The sequence below is a fragment of the Neopelma chrysocephalum genome, unplaced genomic scaffold (genome assembly GCF_003984885.1).
Source record: "Neopelma chrysocephalum unplaced genomic scaffold, ASM398488v2 Primary Assembly neopelma1_180, whole genome shotgun sequence".
NCBI classification, from domain to species: Eukaryota; Metazoa; Chordata; class Aves; order Passeriformes; family Pipridae; genus Neopelma; species Neopelma chrysocephalum.
In genome coordinates this window covers 914,251-931,096 of record NW_020897842.1, presented here as the reverse complement: position 1 = coordinate 931,096, position 16,846 = coordinate 914,251, and the positions used below count along the sequence as shown (strand labels likewise).

The following is a 16,846-nucleotide window of genomic DNA, read 5'->3' as shown; positions in this document are numbered from 1 at the left end:
GCAGCATTCCCAGTTTGGTTCCAGTCTCCTTCCAGGAGTGTCCCTGCAGGGATCTGGGGAAGGTTCTTTCCCTGGGCTGTCCAGGCCCAGCAGGACCAGGGGCTGCCTGACCCGGGACACCCCAAGAACAGCCCAGAGCCCGTCACTGTTTTCTGGACAAACAATTTTATTTTCGGTAATGCGTCTATACACTGTACATTCAGTCACTGTGGTATATAAGCATAGCTATTTTCATACATAATCTCATAAAGTCCTTTATTTTACAATATTATCTGCATTGGGGGGGAGGGGATGTGGAAAAGGGGGTGGAAAAGGACTATCAAGGTACACAGCGAAATAGATAAATATGCCAAGCTTTTTTCTTATTTTTTTTTAAATCAGGCATTTATAAACAAGAAAGCATACATTACTTACATAAAAATAGTTCTAGAATAGTAGAGTAAGTCATAATATTGTCATTAGCAGCAGCATAGGAGAGACCAGGATAACAAAAATGTGCTGAAATGCTATTGGCTATTATAAATGTAAAGATTTATTTTTCTTCAATTGAAAAAATGTCATTTCTGTGAGTTCTTTTGATTAAAAAAAAAAAACAAAAAAACCAAAACAAAACCAAAAACAAAACAACAACCAAGCCAACAAAAAAAAAAAAGAAAAACTTCTCTCTAACACACATGACTGCTGAGAGGGCAGAATGGAACAAAATCAACCTTTTGGTAATAAAATACTTTACAGTGAAAATAAGGACAAGTAAAATGCAAATGATGGAGAAAGGTTATAACCCACATTGAAAACTTGCAAAAAGATTTTGTTTTGTTTTTTTTTCCTAACAGACAGCAAAGGTTCTTCTCAGTTAAAAACACAACTCATAAAACAAGACAACTACCAGGTAAGAAAGAGTTTTGAAAAAGTAAACACCATATACACTTATAATACAACAGTGTAAAATGAAAAAAAGTATTTACATGTTGAATTTACTTTTAATGTTTTTTTACATTGGCTAGTTCTGTTTGAAAAGCAGAATATTATGTATAGAGTTAGCTGCTCCATAGATATGAATGTTATTGCTGTTGGTTTTTATTCCCTTCGTTAAGTCTTCGTTCAGTAATAGAAACAAGGAGTAATTAAACTGAATATACAAGTAGTAATATATTTGTAAGTACAGGGAGAGTCAACAGCCTGTATGAAACACCTCTTCTCCCTTTGAACTTCTTAAAGGAAACTAAAGCACAGATGAAGTGAGAGATGTGGCAGCTCCTGCACTCAGGGCTGGAGAGCCCTGGGAGTGCAGCAGGGAAAGAATTCCATGGGAGTGGGATTGACTGAGGTGCTGCAGCCTCAGGAATTACACAGAGAGCTCCCTCTCCTCCAGCACCTTCACACACGGGGCTGTCCCTGCAGATCCCCCCTCCCCACATCAGTGTCTCTGGGGCTGCCACAGGGACAGTTCTAATTATTCTGAATTAGAAACATGTTACACACTCTGCAAAAATAACAATTTAATTGTTAAATGTGTTTAGGAGATTCCCAACAGTTTAAGCCATTCCCTGTGAGCCCCTCCTGGGGTTTGGCTGCTGCTGGACAATGTTTGTCCCCACCTTTCTTGCACCTTTAGATATCTGATTTCAGACCTTCATTTATGGAAATGGCTTTTCACTCCCAAGGACCAAATATTGTGGAGCCTTAACTGGGGCAGGGGGAGTCCCCTGTCAGGTTCTGCCCTCCTGGAGTGACCAACCTGGGGCAGAACAGGAAACCCCCAGCTGGAATTTTGTTCTGGAGCCTTTTCCTGCCCCTCTGAGCCCAGGGGAGGCTGCCTGGGATCACTGGCTGTTGGTGACACTGTTCACTGTTCTGGTTCCTCCTCTGAAAATCCTGCAGGTTCCCTTCCCTCAGGAGGGTGGGAGCCTCCTGCCCAGGGAGCCACGGAGCTCCCCCGGACATGGAAAGGAAAACACAGGTAAGAGAGTTGCTTTTCCTGCAAAAAAACACCTGGAGATGGACAGGCTGCCTTTTTTGCTTGAATTATAAGGGGAGAGACACAATCAAAGATCAGGGGAAACCCAAACAGGCCGAATTTGCAAAGGGAGGGCTCAGTCCCAGGAGGGGGCCAGGACTGTTCTCTGTGTAATTCCCAGCAGGGCAGCAAAGCAGAGCACGAGGGACTCAATGCACAGAATGGTAACTACAGACACAGCTGTTTAGTTTCCCTTGAAGAAATAAGTGGATAATACAGCTCTGGAAATCATAAGGCTGAGAACATTTTTCTGCATACTGCATAACAAAAGAACCCCTTTACATAAGACAGTAATAATGCCCATTAATGACTATATGGCAGAGTTTAATCCATGCATATGATTTAATAATCGCTGAAAAAAAAACATACAAAGAAAATAAAAGCCCACATAAAAAAAAAAAAACAAAAACAAAAACAAACCTGCTCAAGCATAATCAAAATTCCTTTTGCATTGCACTTTAGAAGGAGATCTGCACCTAGAGCCAGTCTCCAGCATCCCAAACACACAAGGGCCAACCCCTGTATCCACAGACAGGTTCAGGTCATGGACTTGGTGTGACTGTTTCTTGCTCCCAACAGTTTTACATTGTCCCAGTAATTCCACTCCTTTCGTATTTCTTCTTTTTTTGTACCTAAAACATATATATGAACTTCTTTGTTAATGCTCACAGTTATCATAATGGTTATTATAATGGTTTCAAGCAAACAGCTCTTGTTTAAAAAAAAAAAATATCTCTAATGTACTGTAAGTAAATACCATAATTTTAGGATTGGAAGCCGCTTTCTGTCTACTGGGAAATAATTTTGAAGCTTACATAGTTTGCATTAATGTCCAAAAGCAAATAAAGATTACTGGAAATATGTTCCTTTGTTTAGAGTAACTTCTGGGTGTGATGATGCATAGGGGGGTTCTCTTTTTTTATCTTTTTTTTCTTTTTATTCTTTTAAGGTAAAAAAGTGTCAGCATTGCCTAGAGAAGATGCTGAGAGGAAAAATGAGCTGGAAGGCACATCTGCAGCCCCAGATCACATTTTCATGTTGAGTGTGTCAGAGGTGAGTGTTTAGGGGTGAAAATAACTTTTCTCTTGATCAGTAAAGCACCAGCTTTATTTGTTAAGCACTTTTGGGAGCATCTCTGCTGCTCCCCACCTTGGGTCAGATACACAGCCACAAAACCAGTTCCCTGGTCTGGTGAATTCCTGCTTGGAACATCCTGGACCTGCTGGATCCTCCTCTGTGGAGATGCTGATGGGAGGTGGCAGTGCTGGCAGGTTGGGTTCATGGTTTGCACAGCTCTCAGGGCAGAATCTAGAATGCTTGGCTTCAGAAACAGGGAATAAAATGCAGAGTAAGATTCTGACAAAGTGCAGGTTTTAAAAAAAAAAAAAATATAAAAAAGCTCAGCACCACCCCCAGGGCAGTGATGGCTGCGGCGTGTCCCGGGGCTGCGGTTGGACCCCAACATTACAGTGAGCTTCTGGTTAAAAACAAAAAAGGGTTTTAAAAAAACGATGTGGCTTATTCACAGCAGCAAAAACGTTGGTGTTGTGGTCTGTGGTGTCCAAGGCTGCACCTCCCTGGGCTCGGGAATCCTGCACCTCCCTGGGCACAGGAATCCTGACGGACACTCGGAACAGGGGCAGGGAAATACTGAACTCACGGCGAGATGGTGCAACGAGATGAGTCTTCCAGAAAACTGAAAGCTGAAGATTTCAGAATGACTTCAACACACAGATGTCTCTGCTTTGTTCCTCTACCAACTGATCATCCATTTCCTTCCTCCCTTTCTTTCTTCCCTTTCCCAAAGCTCAAGTGCTCCTGGATGAAGTCTCTGCACACTCCAAGGGTGCACACACGGGGCCCGTGGGGCTCTCAGTCCAACACCACCTCCTTCCCCACCCCCTGCACGCTCCTGCATCTTCCCTTCTTCTTGTGTTTAGGGCAGGAAATTAAGATAATTCTTTCTAAGGAAAAAAAAAAATCAACTTGAAAAAGCACTCTGAACTTCCCCCACCCCCACGTGACGGGATGGAACCGCGCTGGCTTCCGAGATGGCTGGAAAACTGCTCCTGACATGGCATCATCACCAGAGAGGGGCTTCTGCACAAAGAATCCCAAAGCCTATAAAGTCATTAAAAATTGTGCATCGAAGGTTTGTTTGGTTTTTTTTGTTTGTTTGTTTTGCTTTGCTTTTAAAGGTTCATTATAAAAAAATCGTGTTAATTTTTTTTTTTTTAATACCAAGTCTGTGTAATGAATTATTTTAAATAGCTTATAAGAAAAGTTGGTTTGTTTTGTCAATTCCAAAATGTTCCAACGGGCAGGAGAACACCCCCCCCGCCCTGCTCGCCTTGGACTCTGGGTTCAGCTGGACGCCGCCGCTTGCTTTGAGTTTGCCAGTAGAAAATTCTCGCTGTGGACTTAAAAGTATTTTTGTTTACAAACACTTTGTGTTTTCTAGGCACAGTAAGATGTTGTGCTATATGGATCGGGAAGGAGAAAAAAAAAAAAAGAGGCAGAATTCAGTGCTTCTGTTCTAGAGGGTAACAACGTTTGCCTTCCAACTGCTGCGAGTCCGAGTTCCCGCCGCGGTGCCAGGACACCTCACACCCCCCGCGCCCGCCCCGCCGGCGCCGCTCCCGCCCTGCCCTGGCCTGGGCTCAGTTCTCCATGGGGCTCGAGGTGCTCTCACTGCTGGGCTGGCTGCTTGACTTAGGCCACAGTTGTTCCTGAAGTTCCTTGACCACCTTCTCCAGGTGTTCCCGGGCCTCCCGCTCGTGCAGGAGGTCGGCGCGGAGCTGCTCCCGGTCGGCCTCGGCGTGCTGCAGCTTCACCTGCAGGTCCTCGATCTGGGGACAGAGCAGACACGGGGATGCCTCAGGAGCCTGCACTGCACCACAGAGCTCTGCACGGGCTGAGAGGAGGGACAAAACCGTGCACTTCAGGGGTAAGACTATCAGGATTGAGGCAAGGAAGGAATTCCCTTTTCCCTGCTTTTTTCCCTACACCACTGCCCAACTCTGCAGGGGCTGCTGAGCTTTGAAACTTCCCAGTGACTCCAGCTCCAGCAAGGGAGGTGAAATCCAGCAGAGTTAAGACACAGCCTAAGAATTCCTTAATGCAACAGAACTCTGGTCACTCACACCATCACTGTCACTTCTTGAGGCAGAGACAGCTCTGGCACAGCTGGAGGGCTCAGGGGGGCCATGACAGGGCTGGAATCAAACACCAGGGGATGCTACCAACCTGCCAGTCCTGGCTTCAGAAAAGATAAACCTGCAGAACATTCGGCTACTTGAGTTCTTTTTGAGGTGATTTTAGTCTTTTAGCTTGGGGAAACCTCATTTATTCCTTCCCAAGGAGGGGATGTTTTAGGAGACTGAAATTCCCCGTTGTCACAGGCTCTGGAGCAGCCCCAGTGCCCGGCAGGAGAGAGCTGGAGCACACCCAGCCCAGCCCAGGGGTTCACCTGCCCTGCTGGTGCCTGGGTTGTGTGCTCTGGGAACAGCCAGGCACGCCCAGGGCAGCAGCTCCCGGCGTGGCTCTGTTTAGTCTGGACACCCCTTATCAGTGAGACATCCTGTGATGCTGGAGAGGAAGCCCCACATCATTTCCTGCTCCTGCTCAGACGTGTCTCAGCAGCACAGGGGCCACTCCCCTTCCCGTTATCAGAGAGCCTCTGATTGCCAGGGCTCTGCTTTTCCTCTTCCCCTCCTCCCTTAAAGCCACCACACCAAATACCTGCAGCTCCCACCTGAGGCCCAGCACCGGCTCCAAGGAGCTCCTGTGTCTGACAACACCCTGCCCAGCACCCCCTGCTCCCAGAGCTCCTCTGGCAGCAGCTCAGTGTCCCCTGGGAGACAAACCCTGCCGAGGGTGACCCGTGTGTGGCAGGGCCATGGGGGCGAGTTTGAACTCGAGGAGTTTAAGTTGGTCCCTGTGCCCCGTTTTTGGGAGTCCTGCCCTTTCCTGATGCACTTTCCCCCGGGCTGTCCCTGGGAGGGCGGTGGAGCTGTGCCCTGGGAGGGATGGGGACAGGGACAGGCACAGGGCCAGGGACAGGCACAGGGACAGGGCTGTCCCAGCTCGGGGGCCTCACCTGGGCCGAGTACTTGGCGCGGAGCCGTCCGGCCTCGCAGCCCTTGTCGCACACGCGGATCTGCCGCGCCTGCTCCAGCTCCCGCTTCAGCCGCACCCGCGACTCGTTCGCCTCCTTCATCTTCTTCTCGTTCTCCGCCCGCAGGCGCTCGATCTCCTTCCGCAGGTTGCGCTTGGCCTCGGTGGCTTCCCGCAGCTTCTCCTTCTTGGCCACCCTCAGGAACTCCAGCTCCTGGACACAGAGGAGGGAGGTGTGAGCAGGGGGGAGCAGAGCCCCGGGATCCAAACCCATCCCCACCTCCCGCGGCTGGGACCGAGGCAGCTCGGGGCTAAACCCCGCTCTGACCCTGGTACAAGCTCTTTTCCTTTAAATCCTCTGGGGTTCCTGCACTCCAGCCACCCTGAAGCCCTGGATAACAAAAAGCTGGAGGGTGCAGCCACGTTTTGCTTTGTCAAGCAGAATGGCTGCGACCATCTGGGCCTGAATAAAGATGAAGTGCTGTTGGAGAGAGCTCCCAGCAACGTGCTCTGCTCGGGCTCCACGTTCCAAACCCCCCAACTGCAAAGCCCGGGCTGGAACTGGAGGCACTGGAGATGCACAGCATGGCAAGTGCAGGTTGTGAGTGACCTTTGTGTCCAGCGAAGCTCAAGAGGGAAGTTCACAACCAGCAGCAGCTCCACTGTACCAAACCCCCAAAAATCTGCTTAAGGCAAGTTCAAAACACAAACTGTGTGTGTGTTCTAACCCTGGGGTGCTGTGGGTGACTGGTGTGAGCCCCAAGTCTCCTGGCAAGCAGCCCATGGACTGCTCTGTCACAACAGCTGGAGAACTCCAGGCTCCCTGCAGCTGAACCAAACCTGGGCACTGCCCTTCCCGCCATCCAGGATCTGAACAGGAGCTGCTGCCTTGGAATCTAAATCCATGGGAGAGGGATCAGGAACCTCAAGGTACACAGGAAGCAACTCCTAAGCTGTTAAAGTCCATGTTCATCATAAGCACAGAGCTGTGGCTCACAGGTCTGTCTCCTAAATGGTTAAATTAGAAACTGAGGATCTTTTTTCCCCCAGCAGCAGCGTTTCCTCCCCGTCCAGCCCCGGTTTCTGTGCAGTAACAGTGCAGGCAGGGCATGGGAAATGCTCTCTGACAACCTCACTTCCCAGCCAGGCCATTGTTAGCACGGCCCTGCCTCTGGAAGGACACACAGAGCCCCTGGAAACACACACACACGGACCTTCTGTGTGAGGAACTGGGAACCCACAGCTTCCCAAATGGAAAACCATGCCCAGACACCAGAGTCCCTCTCCCCCTGACATGGGGAGAGACACTTTAACACCTCACCACTCAATTCTGCTTCAGCAACTGCTTCCTGTAACTCCTGCTTTAAGTACCCACTATTTAGTTTAGATATTTAAAAATTAGCTTTAAATATATATCACTTATAAAAGTTTACTTTTAGATACATAAAATAAAGCACAGATTTACTGAAACACAAGGGAATGAAGTGATTTGCTCAGGGTAACTAAGAACAAGCCAAAGAGCCCCAGTGCTGGTTTTGTGTCTCCCGTGCTCCATCAAACCAGGCCCCATCTGCACCATCCCATGGATTTGTCCCAGCTTGGGAACAGCTCCAGAGAATACTCAGAGAGGACACACAGATCTCCTGCCTTGGCTGTATCTTCTATTTCTCTGCACTACTTCTGTCCCAGCCCAAAGAAAAACCAGTTCAGCCACCACTGGGCTCAGCTCATGGCCAGCACTGACCTGCAGCTCTGTCTGATCACTCTGATATAACCCCTGTGTCCAGGATTTCCAGAAATAAGGAGCTGCTTCCCTGACTGAAGCCAGTGGGATGCCTGACAAAGACCTCAGTTCAGCTGTGGCCAAGCCCCAGGAACACCCTCCCTCAGCTGGGACACGGCAGGGTTTTCACAAAGCTTTTAAAACTCCAGCTAAAGCCTCCAGAAATGTTTCCTGTTCAGTGAAATGAAAACAAAATAAACTCTGCTGGACTAGGAGACTTTTTCAAGTAATGAAAAGATGTTGATTTTGGTAACCATGGATTTATAACCCAAGGAAAAACAGGTGGAAAGCTTAAAGATGGAGGAATGGTCCCTGTGCTTTGGTTTCCTGGCTGGATTTACAAACACAGCCTCAGCAAAGGCTGTTGCTATCTGGGATAAGTGAGGCAATTCCCTTTTCCCAGGAGGGTCTCCAGTGCCCCTGAGGAGCCCCAGGCAGGGCAGGGCAGGAGGGGAGGCAGTACCTGGTGCAGGCTGCGCTTGGCCTGCAGGGCCGCGTTCAGCTTCTCCTCCTGCTTCACCCTCATCTTCACCACCTCGTGCAGGAATTTCTCTTTGGCTTCTTTTGTGTCCAGGCCACTGTCCAGGGCCTGCCTGAGGTGCTCCAGCTCAGCTTCCAAGCCGCTGCTGTGGGAGTCAGGGTGTGCTGCCACCTCGTAGGAGCTGTTGACGGGCACCGGGGGCTGCATCCCAGGGGAGCTCATGTCCTTGGCAGAGCTGGATGAAGTGAAGGATGGGGAGGAGAGCGAGGATAAGGAGGAGGTGACTGGAAAACAGAAACATTGAAACATTAATTTAAAAATGTCTAAAATCAATACATGTATTACACACAGCTCATATATAACTCATATTTAAGAGTTGGACTCGATGATCCTTGTGAGTCCCTTCCCACTCAGCATATTCTGAGATATATATTTTATAGATATATATATTATATAGCTCAAAAGATGCTGAGGCCCTTTTATACAGACACTCTCAATAGTCAATTAAAAAAAAAAGAAAGAAAATAAAACCTGGCTCGTTTTATACTGTGATACTTGAAATATGACACAAAAGCAGCCCTGACCCAAGGGACCAACTTGCAATTTGTTTGAACTGTGACCGTGCAATTCATGTCACCGTTGAGGCTTCGGGCTTCCAGAATTCCATTTAAACACCCAAGAAGCTGCACAGTGAAAGACCCAGCCCAAAGACACCAAAACAAAGGCAGGTACAACCACCACTCACATTCTTCCCTGGTTTCTACTTCAATTTCTGCTTCCGACTCCTTGTCCTCCTCGGGGGCCGGGGCCGTGGCCTCGGGAGCCGCCGTGTTGTGCTCCACGTGTTTCCTTTTCCTGGGCTGGGCAGAGCTCAGGGAGTCGCTGCCCCGGGACACCACGGTGGCACAGGGGGGGTTGCTCACGATCTTCTGCTGGGCTGGGGGGGCCAGGGCCACGTTGGGGGCCACGGCGCTCTCGAAGCTCTTGTAGGAGTAGAAGCTGGTTCAGAGCGGGAGGCAAAAGGAAGGAGAAAAGGGTCACGGTCTCGACTTTAAAATGTTCCCCAGGCCATGTGTGGCACTGCAGTGATGGTGAGTTCACTGATTCACACCAGCTGAGAACCTGCTGTATCTCCAGCCCTGATTCACACCAGCTGAGAACCTGCATTTGTCAGTGTCTGCTCTCATTAAACCTGGGGATGAGGGACACCCCAGCACCCAGTTGGGAAGGGATCACGTTCCCAGTGCCACATATCCCAAGGGCACGAAAGGGATGGGACCTCCCAGAGCCTGCAAGTCACAACACTGTCCCCTCCTGCTCCTCCTGCACTGTTGCTTTGCCCAGCTGCACAATGCACTTGTGTCCATCCACAAACGTTCTGGGAGCTCAAACCAGCACTTCCCGAAGGAAAACCATGGAGTGCCAGAGAGCCTTTGGTGTGTCTGTGATTTGGACACAGCACCCAAGTGCCCCTGTGTAAAACCAGAGGTGGAACAACCAACACACCTGTGGTAAAGAGCAGCGATACTGTAACATCAAATATGTAGGATTTTGCAAAAAGAACAGCCAAGACTTTGTATCTTACATTCAGCATCTCCTACACCATGTGCCTTCAGTCATGTGTTAAAATTCCTCCTGAACCTGCTGAAGGATGGAGCTGTGCTGGGAACACAGCCTGTGTCAGGGAGCTGCTGCAGGGACCATGGAATGGCTGGGAATGGATGGATGCTTCCTGACCACCTGCCTGACACAGTGACTCCACTGCCCTTAAATGAAAGCCCAAGAACTTCAGTGACTGTCCCCAGAGGGACCATCCCTTCCCAGCAGCCTTCCCTTCCCATTTTCATGGCAGGTCTCACCCCAGAAAACCCATTTAATGAACACACAGACCACCAACACTTCTCCTGGTTTCCCTTTTGCCAATCCCACCACTGATGGTGGTGCAGTGGAAGCTGCCCCTGGGTTTTGTCCTTACCTGTCCCGGATGAGGGCGGGGAGGTGGCCCGAGAGCTCCTTCTCTCCGGCCGACACCGCGGGGGACCAGGGCCGGAACGCCGAGAGCCGCTGCCGGGGGTGCACACAGCCGATGCTCTGGGGACAGGAGGGACACACACAGTCCTTCACGTCACAGCACAGGGACACCCCAGGTCCCCAGGGCCACTCTCGGGTCCCCAGGGCCACCCCACTGTCCCCACAACCACCCCCATGGCCAGGCTCTGCTCCTGGCGGGAAAACCTCGGGTGTGTTCTGGGCCAATGAGTTCTGTGCAGTTCACAGGGAGCACAAACAGCTCCTGGGTCCTGCAGGATCCCTGCACCTCAAAGGCACGAGGGAATTCCTCACTTCCCTGTCCCAGTCTGGGTCAGTGGGCACTGGAGGGTGGCAGGGACACGGGGGGACTGTGCAGCTCATTGCTGACCAGGAGAAGGATGGAAATGGTGCTGATTTAGAAAACCTGGGCAGGTTGGTTCTCTCATTTTCTCCTCCTTTCCCCACTCCATGAAGTGATGCCTTGTGCTAATTTGATCTTTCAATTACAAAATATTCAACAATCACCTTGTTGGATGAACTGGATAAGGACCGTAACCAACTGGACTGTTTCTCCTTCTCAGAAGAAGCTGGAGATTGGGAAGCAGAGTCATCTGTTTTGGGCTTTTTGGAAGCAGGAGGATCTGAAGAGACCTGAAACAAAGACAGGCAGGAAAACCCAAAGTCAGAATTCCTCACTTTGCCATCAGCTCAGAAACAGGTTATAAGGCAAAGACCAAATTTGTATTTAAAAGAAAGAAACCTCGGGTGTTGTCCTGTAAGGCCAAACAAAGGACTGAAAACAAGGGGCAGACACCAGCTGTGACACAACAGAGCTCATCCCTTCCCTCAGGATCCTCCAGGGCAGTGTGGAGGGTGCAGAAGACAGGGGCAGTGACCTGAGGGAGACACTGCACACAACTGTCGGCCTTTTATGATTTTTGTGTGCAGAAAGGTAAGTTTAATGTGGTCGCTGAACTGGAAAGATTATTTTAAACGAGAACAGACCAGACTTTGTTATTCTGTTTGCAGTGGTTGTTATGCCGATGACTTCACTACCCCACAGCTGCAGTGGATTCTGGGGGTGCTGCCAAGAGCTGCTTTGCCTTTTCCACAAGTGGCTCAGCTTGGCCCATAAATCATCCTCAAGCACAAGAAAGCCCTTTGGCAAGCAAACCCCCTTTCCTTCAACACTGTGAAGGAATAAAATTCCTATAGTCCCAGCGTGGCTTGCAAAAAAATTGGTAACTACTGGTTTAACTGGTGCTCTGGGGATCCCAGCTGGAAGCCCTGCCAGCACAAACACCTCCACGGGCAGGGAGGGAGAAGGTTCTGGACCCTGTGCTGCATCATGACTAGAAATAATAAAAGAAATGTTCCACCTCCGTTTCTGTCCCTTCTGCTGTCTTTTTGCAGCTCCAAACTCTCCACCTTTCCTGGCTCCCAGTGAGGTGGCAGAACCACGCTGCAGGAACTACTAAAGGCTCATTTTTGCATTAATTTTTTTCTTCCTTACACCTCTCTGTGGTTTCTGTGGGCAAACAGGTATTGCTACAGGTGTGTCTGTAAAACACAGGGATGGCAACATCCTGGGAGCCTGAAGTGCTCCAAACCCAGGTCTCCTGGCCAGTGATGGGAAGGGTCTCATTTGCCAATGTCCTGTGTTCTGAAAATCTGTCCCCTCCAGGCACCTTCAGCTGGGAACTCAGAGGCTGCTTCTCCAGGTGATTATTGAACCTTGTACCTGAGGAGCTGTCCAAGGGCCCTTCTGCAGAGTCCCAACCCAGCAGCTCTGTAACTCCAGCCATCCCACCCCTTTGCACGCCTTGATCAGGAGGAATCACAGCCCCAAGTCCGTGCCCAGCCCACGGGAGCAGGGCAGGAGCCCGAGCTGTGGCTGCAGCCGTGACTGCCCAGCTCCTGCCAGTCCCCCTGGCACACACCCACCCTGCCCAGCGTGCCCAGGAACCTCGTCACACCGTGCCCAGAGGGCTCAGCACAACATTCCCTGGCACTCAGGGCAGAGCAGATGAGCAAGGATCCCACGGGAGGGGGGGGTGTGACCCCCAGTTACAACCAGCCCGTGCCAGAGCCAGATGCCAACTCCAAGGGATTTGCAGTGGATTCTTTGGGCACAGCCTCAGGCTTCCCCAGGGCCGCTCAGACCCAGCTAGGAAGAGGCATTCCCACTCTGGAACACTTTCTGCAGAGCAAGACAATGCACTGGAGGAGGTTTGTGTCTGCTCTCGGAGATGCTGCCTGTGCAGAATCAGTGACAGCACGAGAAAGGTATTTGGCAAGTGCCCACTGATCCCAGCCCTATCCACTGGGGATGCTGAGCTGTGTGGGGAGGGGAGTCGGGGTGGAGGGTGGGGAGGAAGGGGGGCTTGGAATGGAAAAGGCAACAGGTGGCAGGACTCAGCACGGAGCCCGGCCCTCCCCGGCCTCCCCCCAGAACATTCTGTGCCGGCGGCGTGGGACGGACACGGGGACCATCCCCACTGGGACACTGGGGCCATCCCTGCCCCACACACTGTGCCCATCCCTGCCCCACACATTGTGCCCACCCCTGCCCCACACACTGCTCCATCCCTGCCCCACACACTGTGCCCACCCCTGCCCCACACACTGTGCCCATCCCTGCTCTGGACACCAAGGCACACAGGAGACCCATCTCCAGGAGCAAGAGTCCATTCTCGAGAGGCTGCAGGGGAGATGTTCCAACAGAACCATCTCCTTTGCTCATCTCCAGCTTTCTCCACTCCCCCCCTTCCTTCCCCTCTAAATCCAGGCTGACACCAAGGGCCAGGAGGGCTCTGAGCACAGAACCTGTCAGCAGACCTGGGAAATGATCCTTAACCTCGTTGCCAGGAGCCCGTATTGATCTGGAAACAGGAGCTGCAGCTCGGGAGAAAGCAGTGAAGGAGGTGTGTGACAGGGGGAAACAGGTCTGCCTCCCCCAGAGACATGGAAATAGGAGAGAAAAGGAGGTGCTAAGCAGAGCCTGCAGGGTTTTCTAACTTCAAGTCATCTCCCACCACGGGACTCCTGTATCCTGACAAACCAGAGCTGTCTGATGTGGTGCAGCCCAAAAAAGGGCTCCTGCCAACGTGGGTTTGGAGCTGCTGTGACAACCTGCACCAGTGTCTCTCCACCCACTGTCCCGTTGTGCTCACCAGGATCAGCTGCTGGCTGAGGCAGGAGCTGCCTCTTGGGAGCTCTTCAAAAACCCCACCTTAGCAGTGCACAAATGTAATAATTCCAGTAGCTTCCCCCTGGTCTGTGAAATACCGAGTCACTGCATGTTGATTTTAGTCAAGAAATGGAGGTTCCCCCTGAAACTCCAGAACCACCCTTCTGGCCACAGCCTGGAGCCATTGGATTCCAATTTTGCAGGCTCGGACTCTGGAGGAGGCAGGAGGGAATTTGCTCTCAACCACAGGAAGATACTCGGATGTGGAATAAGACGAGTCACTGAACACAAAATCTCCTCTCCAGGTGACTCAGCCATTACATCCCACTCCAGGACAGATTCCAGGCACCAAGATACCCCACTCCAACACTCCTCTGGCCCCAGCAGCCAGCAAACCTTGGTACTGGCTCAACTGGGGATGATTTGATTTCATTTCTTCTCTTTGCCAAACAACGAAACACACAGAGTTGCAAAAGAAATACTGAAAATCTGATGTAACTTTTTTGCCATCTTCACACATGATTTATGAAACCCTTGAACACAAACTCTGGGAGGCTGAAATAAGTATTTCCTGATTTCCTGTTCATTTTTTCTCTTCCATTGGAGGCAACCTAACAATCTGCTGTCAAATGGGCCCCGTGCTGGGCACACCCACTTGTGAATATACATTTTCTCCACTCCACAGCCCTAAGAAACTTCAGGATACAAACGGGCCCAGAAACGCTGCAGGAAACGTTTCCTTAAGCTTTGGGACTGTTGCTTTTTGAAGCAAACAAGTTTTCAAGGAAAAAAACAGCTACAGAGGGATTTACAAAGCTGCTAAAAAAAGATGTCAGGAGTCCACTGCAGAGGGAGATGGGGGCCTGTGAACAATGTCAGCCATTTTAAGGCAAACCCAAATTGGGCGGCTCAGTTTGGCCTCCAGCCAACCAGGGCCACATTTGACATGTCAGATCAAATTTTCTACTTCAATTAAGTATTACAGTAACAGACCATGAGACCAGTGGAAAGAATTTCTGACCCTCTCTCCCTCTCAGAAAGACAAACCGTGCCTGGTGCTCTGCAGAACCAGCAGGTCCAGGTCGGGCACCCAAATGTGCAACTCTCCTTTGCAACCACGACAGAAAATGGGCCCAGAAGAAATTCTGACTTTTTAGAGGTGTGGGAGTGCTCACAGATATGATTCCTGGTGCCTGAACATCTACCCAAATACATCTCCTGAAGGAATTCACTTTCTTTTCCCTACTGGGCTGAGCAAAGGCTTCTGTTCCCTCCTCATCCTCGGCCCTGCTGTGCCCAAAAACGGGGCTGTGTCACGTGTGGGGTTGCACATGGCAGTGAAAACAGGGCTGCTTTGGCCTTGTTGAGAGTGAGAACGTTACATGAAACGAGCTGAAAATGTTTAGGAGGCCTGCAGGCCTGTGGAACTTTCAGCTTAGGAATATACTTCCAGAAATCAGCCCATCTCCAAATCCTGGTCTCCCCTCTGCCAGCAAAACCTCCCTGTAACTGGCTCTGAGTCTGGCACTGAATTCCAAGACCTCACTGCAAACACAGAGCTGGTGAATGGCACGTGTCTCTGTGCTGGTCCCCATTCCCAGGCCAGCTGTGATGCTCTTCCATGGAGTGAGGGCAGGAATGGGAACTGCGGGAATGGGATCTGCAGGAATGGGAACTGCAGGAATGGGAACTGCAGGAATGGGAACTGCTGGCTCTGCTGCCCGGCCCCAGAGATGCAGCAGCTCTTCCTGCAGCTCCAGGAGCATCTGAGAGCCTGGGAGCAGGTGCAGGGACCCTCAGCTAAAGGGACAGAGCTGCTCTGCAGTGCTTGGATGAGGGCTGGGAAAGGATGCAAAGCCTTATTTTAAGCCCAGGTAAGTCCCAGCTCTTCCTTCAGGAGCACCCAGGTCAGGCTTTCCAGGCTCCTGCTCCACAAGGATCTGTTATGTTACACAGCTCTGTAAAACAGCATTTCAGAAGTGCCAAGGATTCAAAAGCTACTTCTGGAGGCTTCCAAGACCACAAAATTCCAGAACTTGGGAACTGAACTTGGAATTCTCCACGTGGTGCCTTCATGACTCGCAGGCCTGAGTCTCTCTAAGAACAGGCTGAGGAGGGGGGGTGTTCTGGCTGCCTCGAGGTTTCTTTCAGATCCCCAGTTCAAACCCAATTTAAAAATGCCCCTTTTCCATGTGGGAAAGGGGCCCTTCATGCACATCCTTTAAGCCTCCAGGAGCACGTCGACGGGTGGCCAGAGCACTTGCCTCCCAAAGCCTCTTTGTGACGCGGTCCAGAAGTGATTAATAAGGTATTAGAGGTCTCTGTAAGGACTGCACTTTCACGTGGATTAAAGGCATAAATATATTCAGGTACAGATTGAAAGCTGGGGAGGGTTGTCCCCATAATAAAAAAAAAGCTAAAAATAAAGCTGTGCCACGGAGCTGTAAGAAGATTTACTGCTTGTCTGCTGCAGGCATTCAAAAGAGAGAAAAGCCACCACGCTGCAGTGTCACTGCCAGGGAGCGTATGGAGCATTTGTTTTATTTTTCTTTTTCTTACAATTTTGGTTCCATTGGGCAGGAATCCAGGCTTTCCATCTTCCCGTTTTTCGCTGCTCTGGTGGAAGCACAAAGTGCTCGTTTTACCCTGTCATTTTGGGACGTGTGATTACGGCAAGTATTTGCTTTCTATTCCTGCCTTCACAGCACATGTTGGCTGCCAGTGTGTCCCCCCAGCCTGACCCGTGGGGAATCTTCACAAACCACACTGGAGAGCAGAGCTGGGGAAAAATCCCTCCTGGAGCTGCCCCTGCCTGTGGAAGAGCCTCGAGGGCTCCCTTTGCCTCCTCCTGAGGGGTCTCCAGCCTGTGCAAGGCTCTGATTTCCCCTCCCTGCTGCAGAGCAAACACACCTTCCCAGCTGCTCCAGAAGAACTCCAGGGAAAGGGGTAATGGCTCCATCAGTCCATCTAAAAAACTGGGAGCCAAGTTTTTCTCACACCTGTGCAAAAATCTTTAATTTCTATGGAAACACATCCAAAATTTGCAACAGAAGAAGAGAAAAGAGACTGGACTATTTTATTTCAGACACCATCTCAGCTTAGAGCGAAGTTCTACGAGTCCCCTTTGATGAATTCATCTTGCACAGGCAAATTGAAATTATTTTCTGGAACACTCTACACAGCCCCTGGCATAAGTCATCATCCACTTGCAAAGCTCCTTGGCTAGCA

General features: G+C 50.4%; 1 protein-coding gene and 1 long non-coding RNA gene across 4 annotated transcripts in view; one reads left to right on the top strand and one right to left on the bottom strand.

The window, feature by feature from the left end:
* The window catches only part of LOC113976728, a 91,011-nt gene extending 90,084 nt beyond the window's left edge, over positions 1 to 927 (top strand). For both annotated transcript variants that reach the window (XR_003537153.1, XR_003537152.1), the window contains exon 6: positions 834 to 927. This is a non-coding gene — a long non-coding RNA (uncharacterized LOC113976728). The remainder of the gene's footprint in view (positions 1 to 833) is intronic.
* Positions 147 to 16,846, bottom strand: part of SKI (SKI proto-oncogene) — a 120,308-nt gene continuing 103,608 nt past the window's right edge. For both annotated transcript variants that reach the window (XM_027702152.1, XM_027702151.1), the window contains 6 exons: positions 10,954 to 11,079; positions 10,373 to 10,488; positions 9,143 to 9,396; positions 8,380 to 8,681; positions 6,117 to 6,347; positions 147 to 4,866 (listed from right to left, as the gene is read on the bottom strand). In XM_027702152.1, the coding sequence (XP_027557953.1) occupies positions 4,678 to 4,866; positions 6,117 to 6,347; positions 8,380 to 8,681; positions 9,143 to 9,396; positions 10,373 to 10,488; positions 10,954 to 11,079 (1,218 nt within the window). In that variant the 3' untranslated portion in view covers positions 147 to 4,677. The remainder of the gene's footprint in view (positions 4,867 to 6,116; positions 6,348 to 8,379; positions 8,682 to 9,142; positions 9,397 to 10,372; positions 10,489 to 10,953; positions 11,080 to 16,846) is intronic.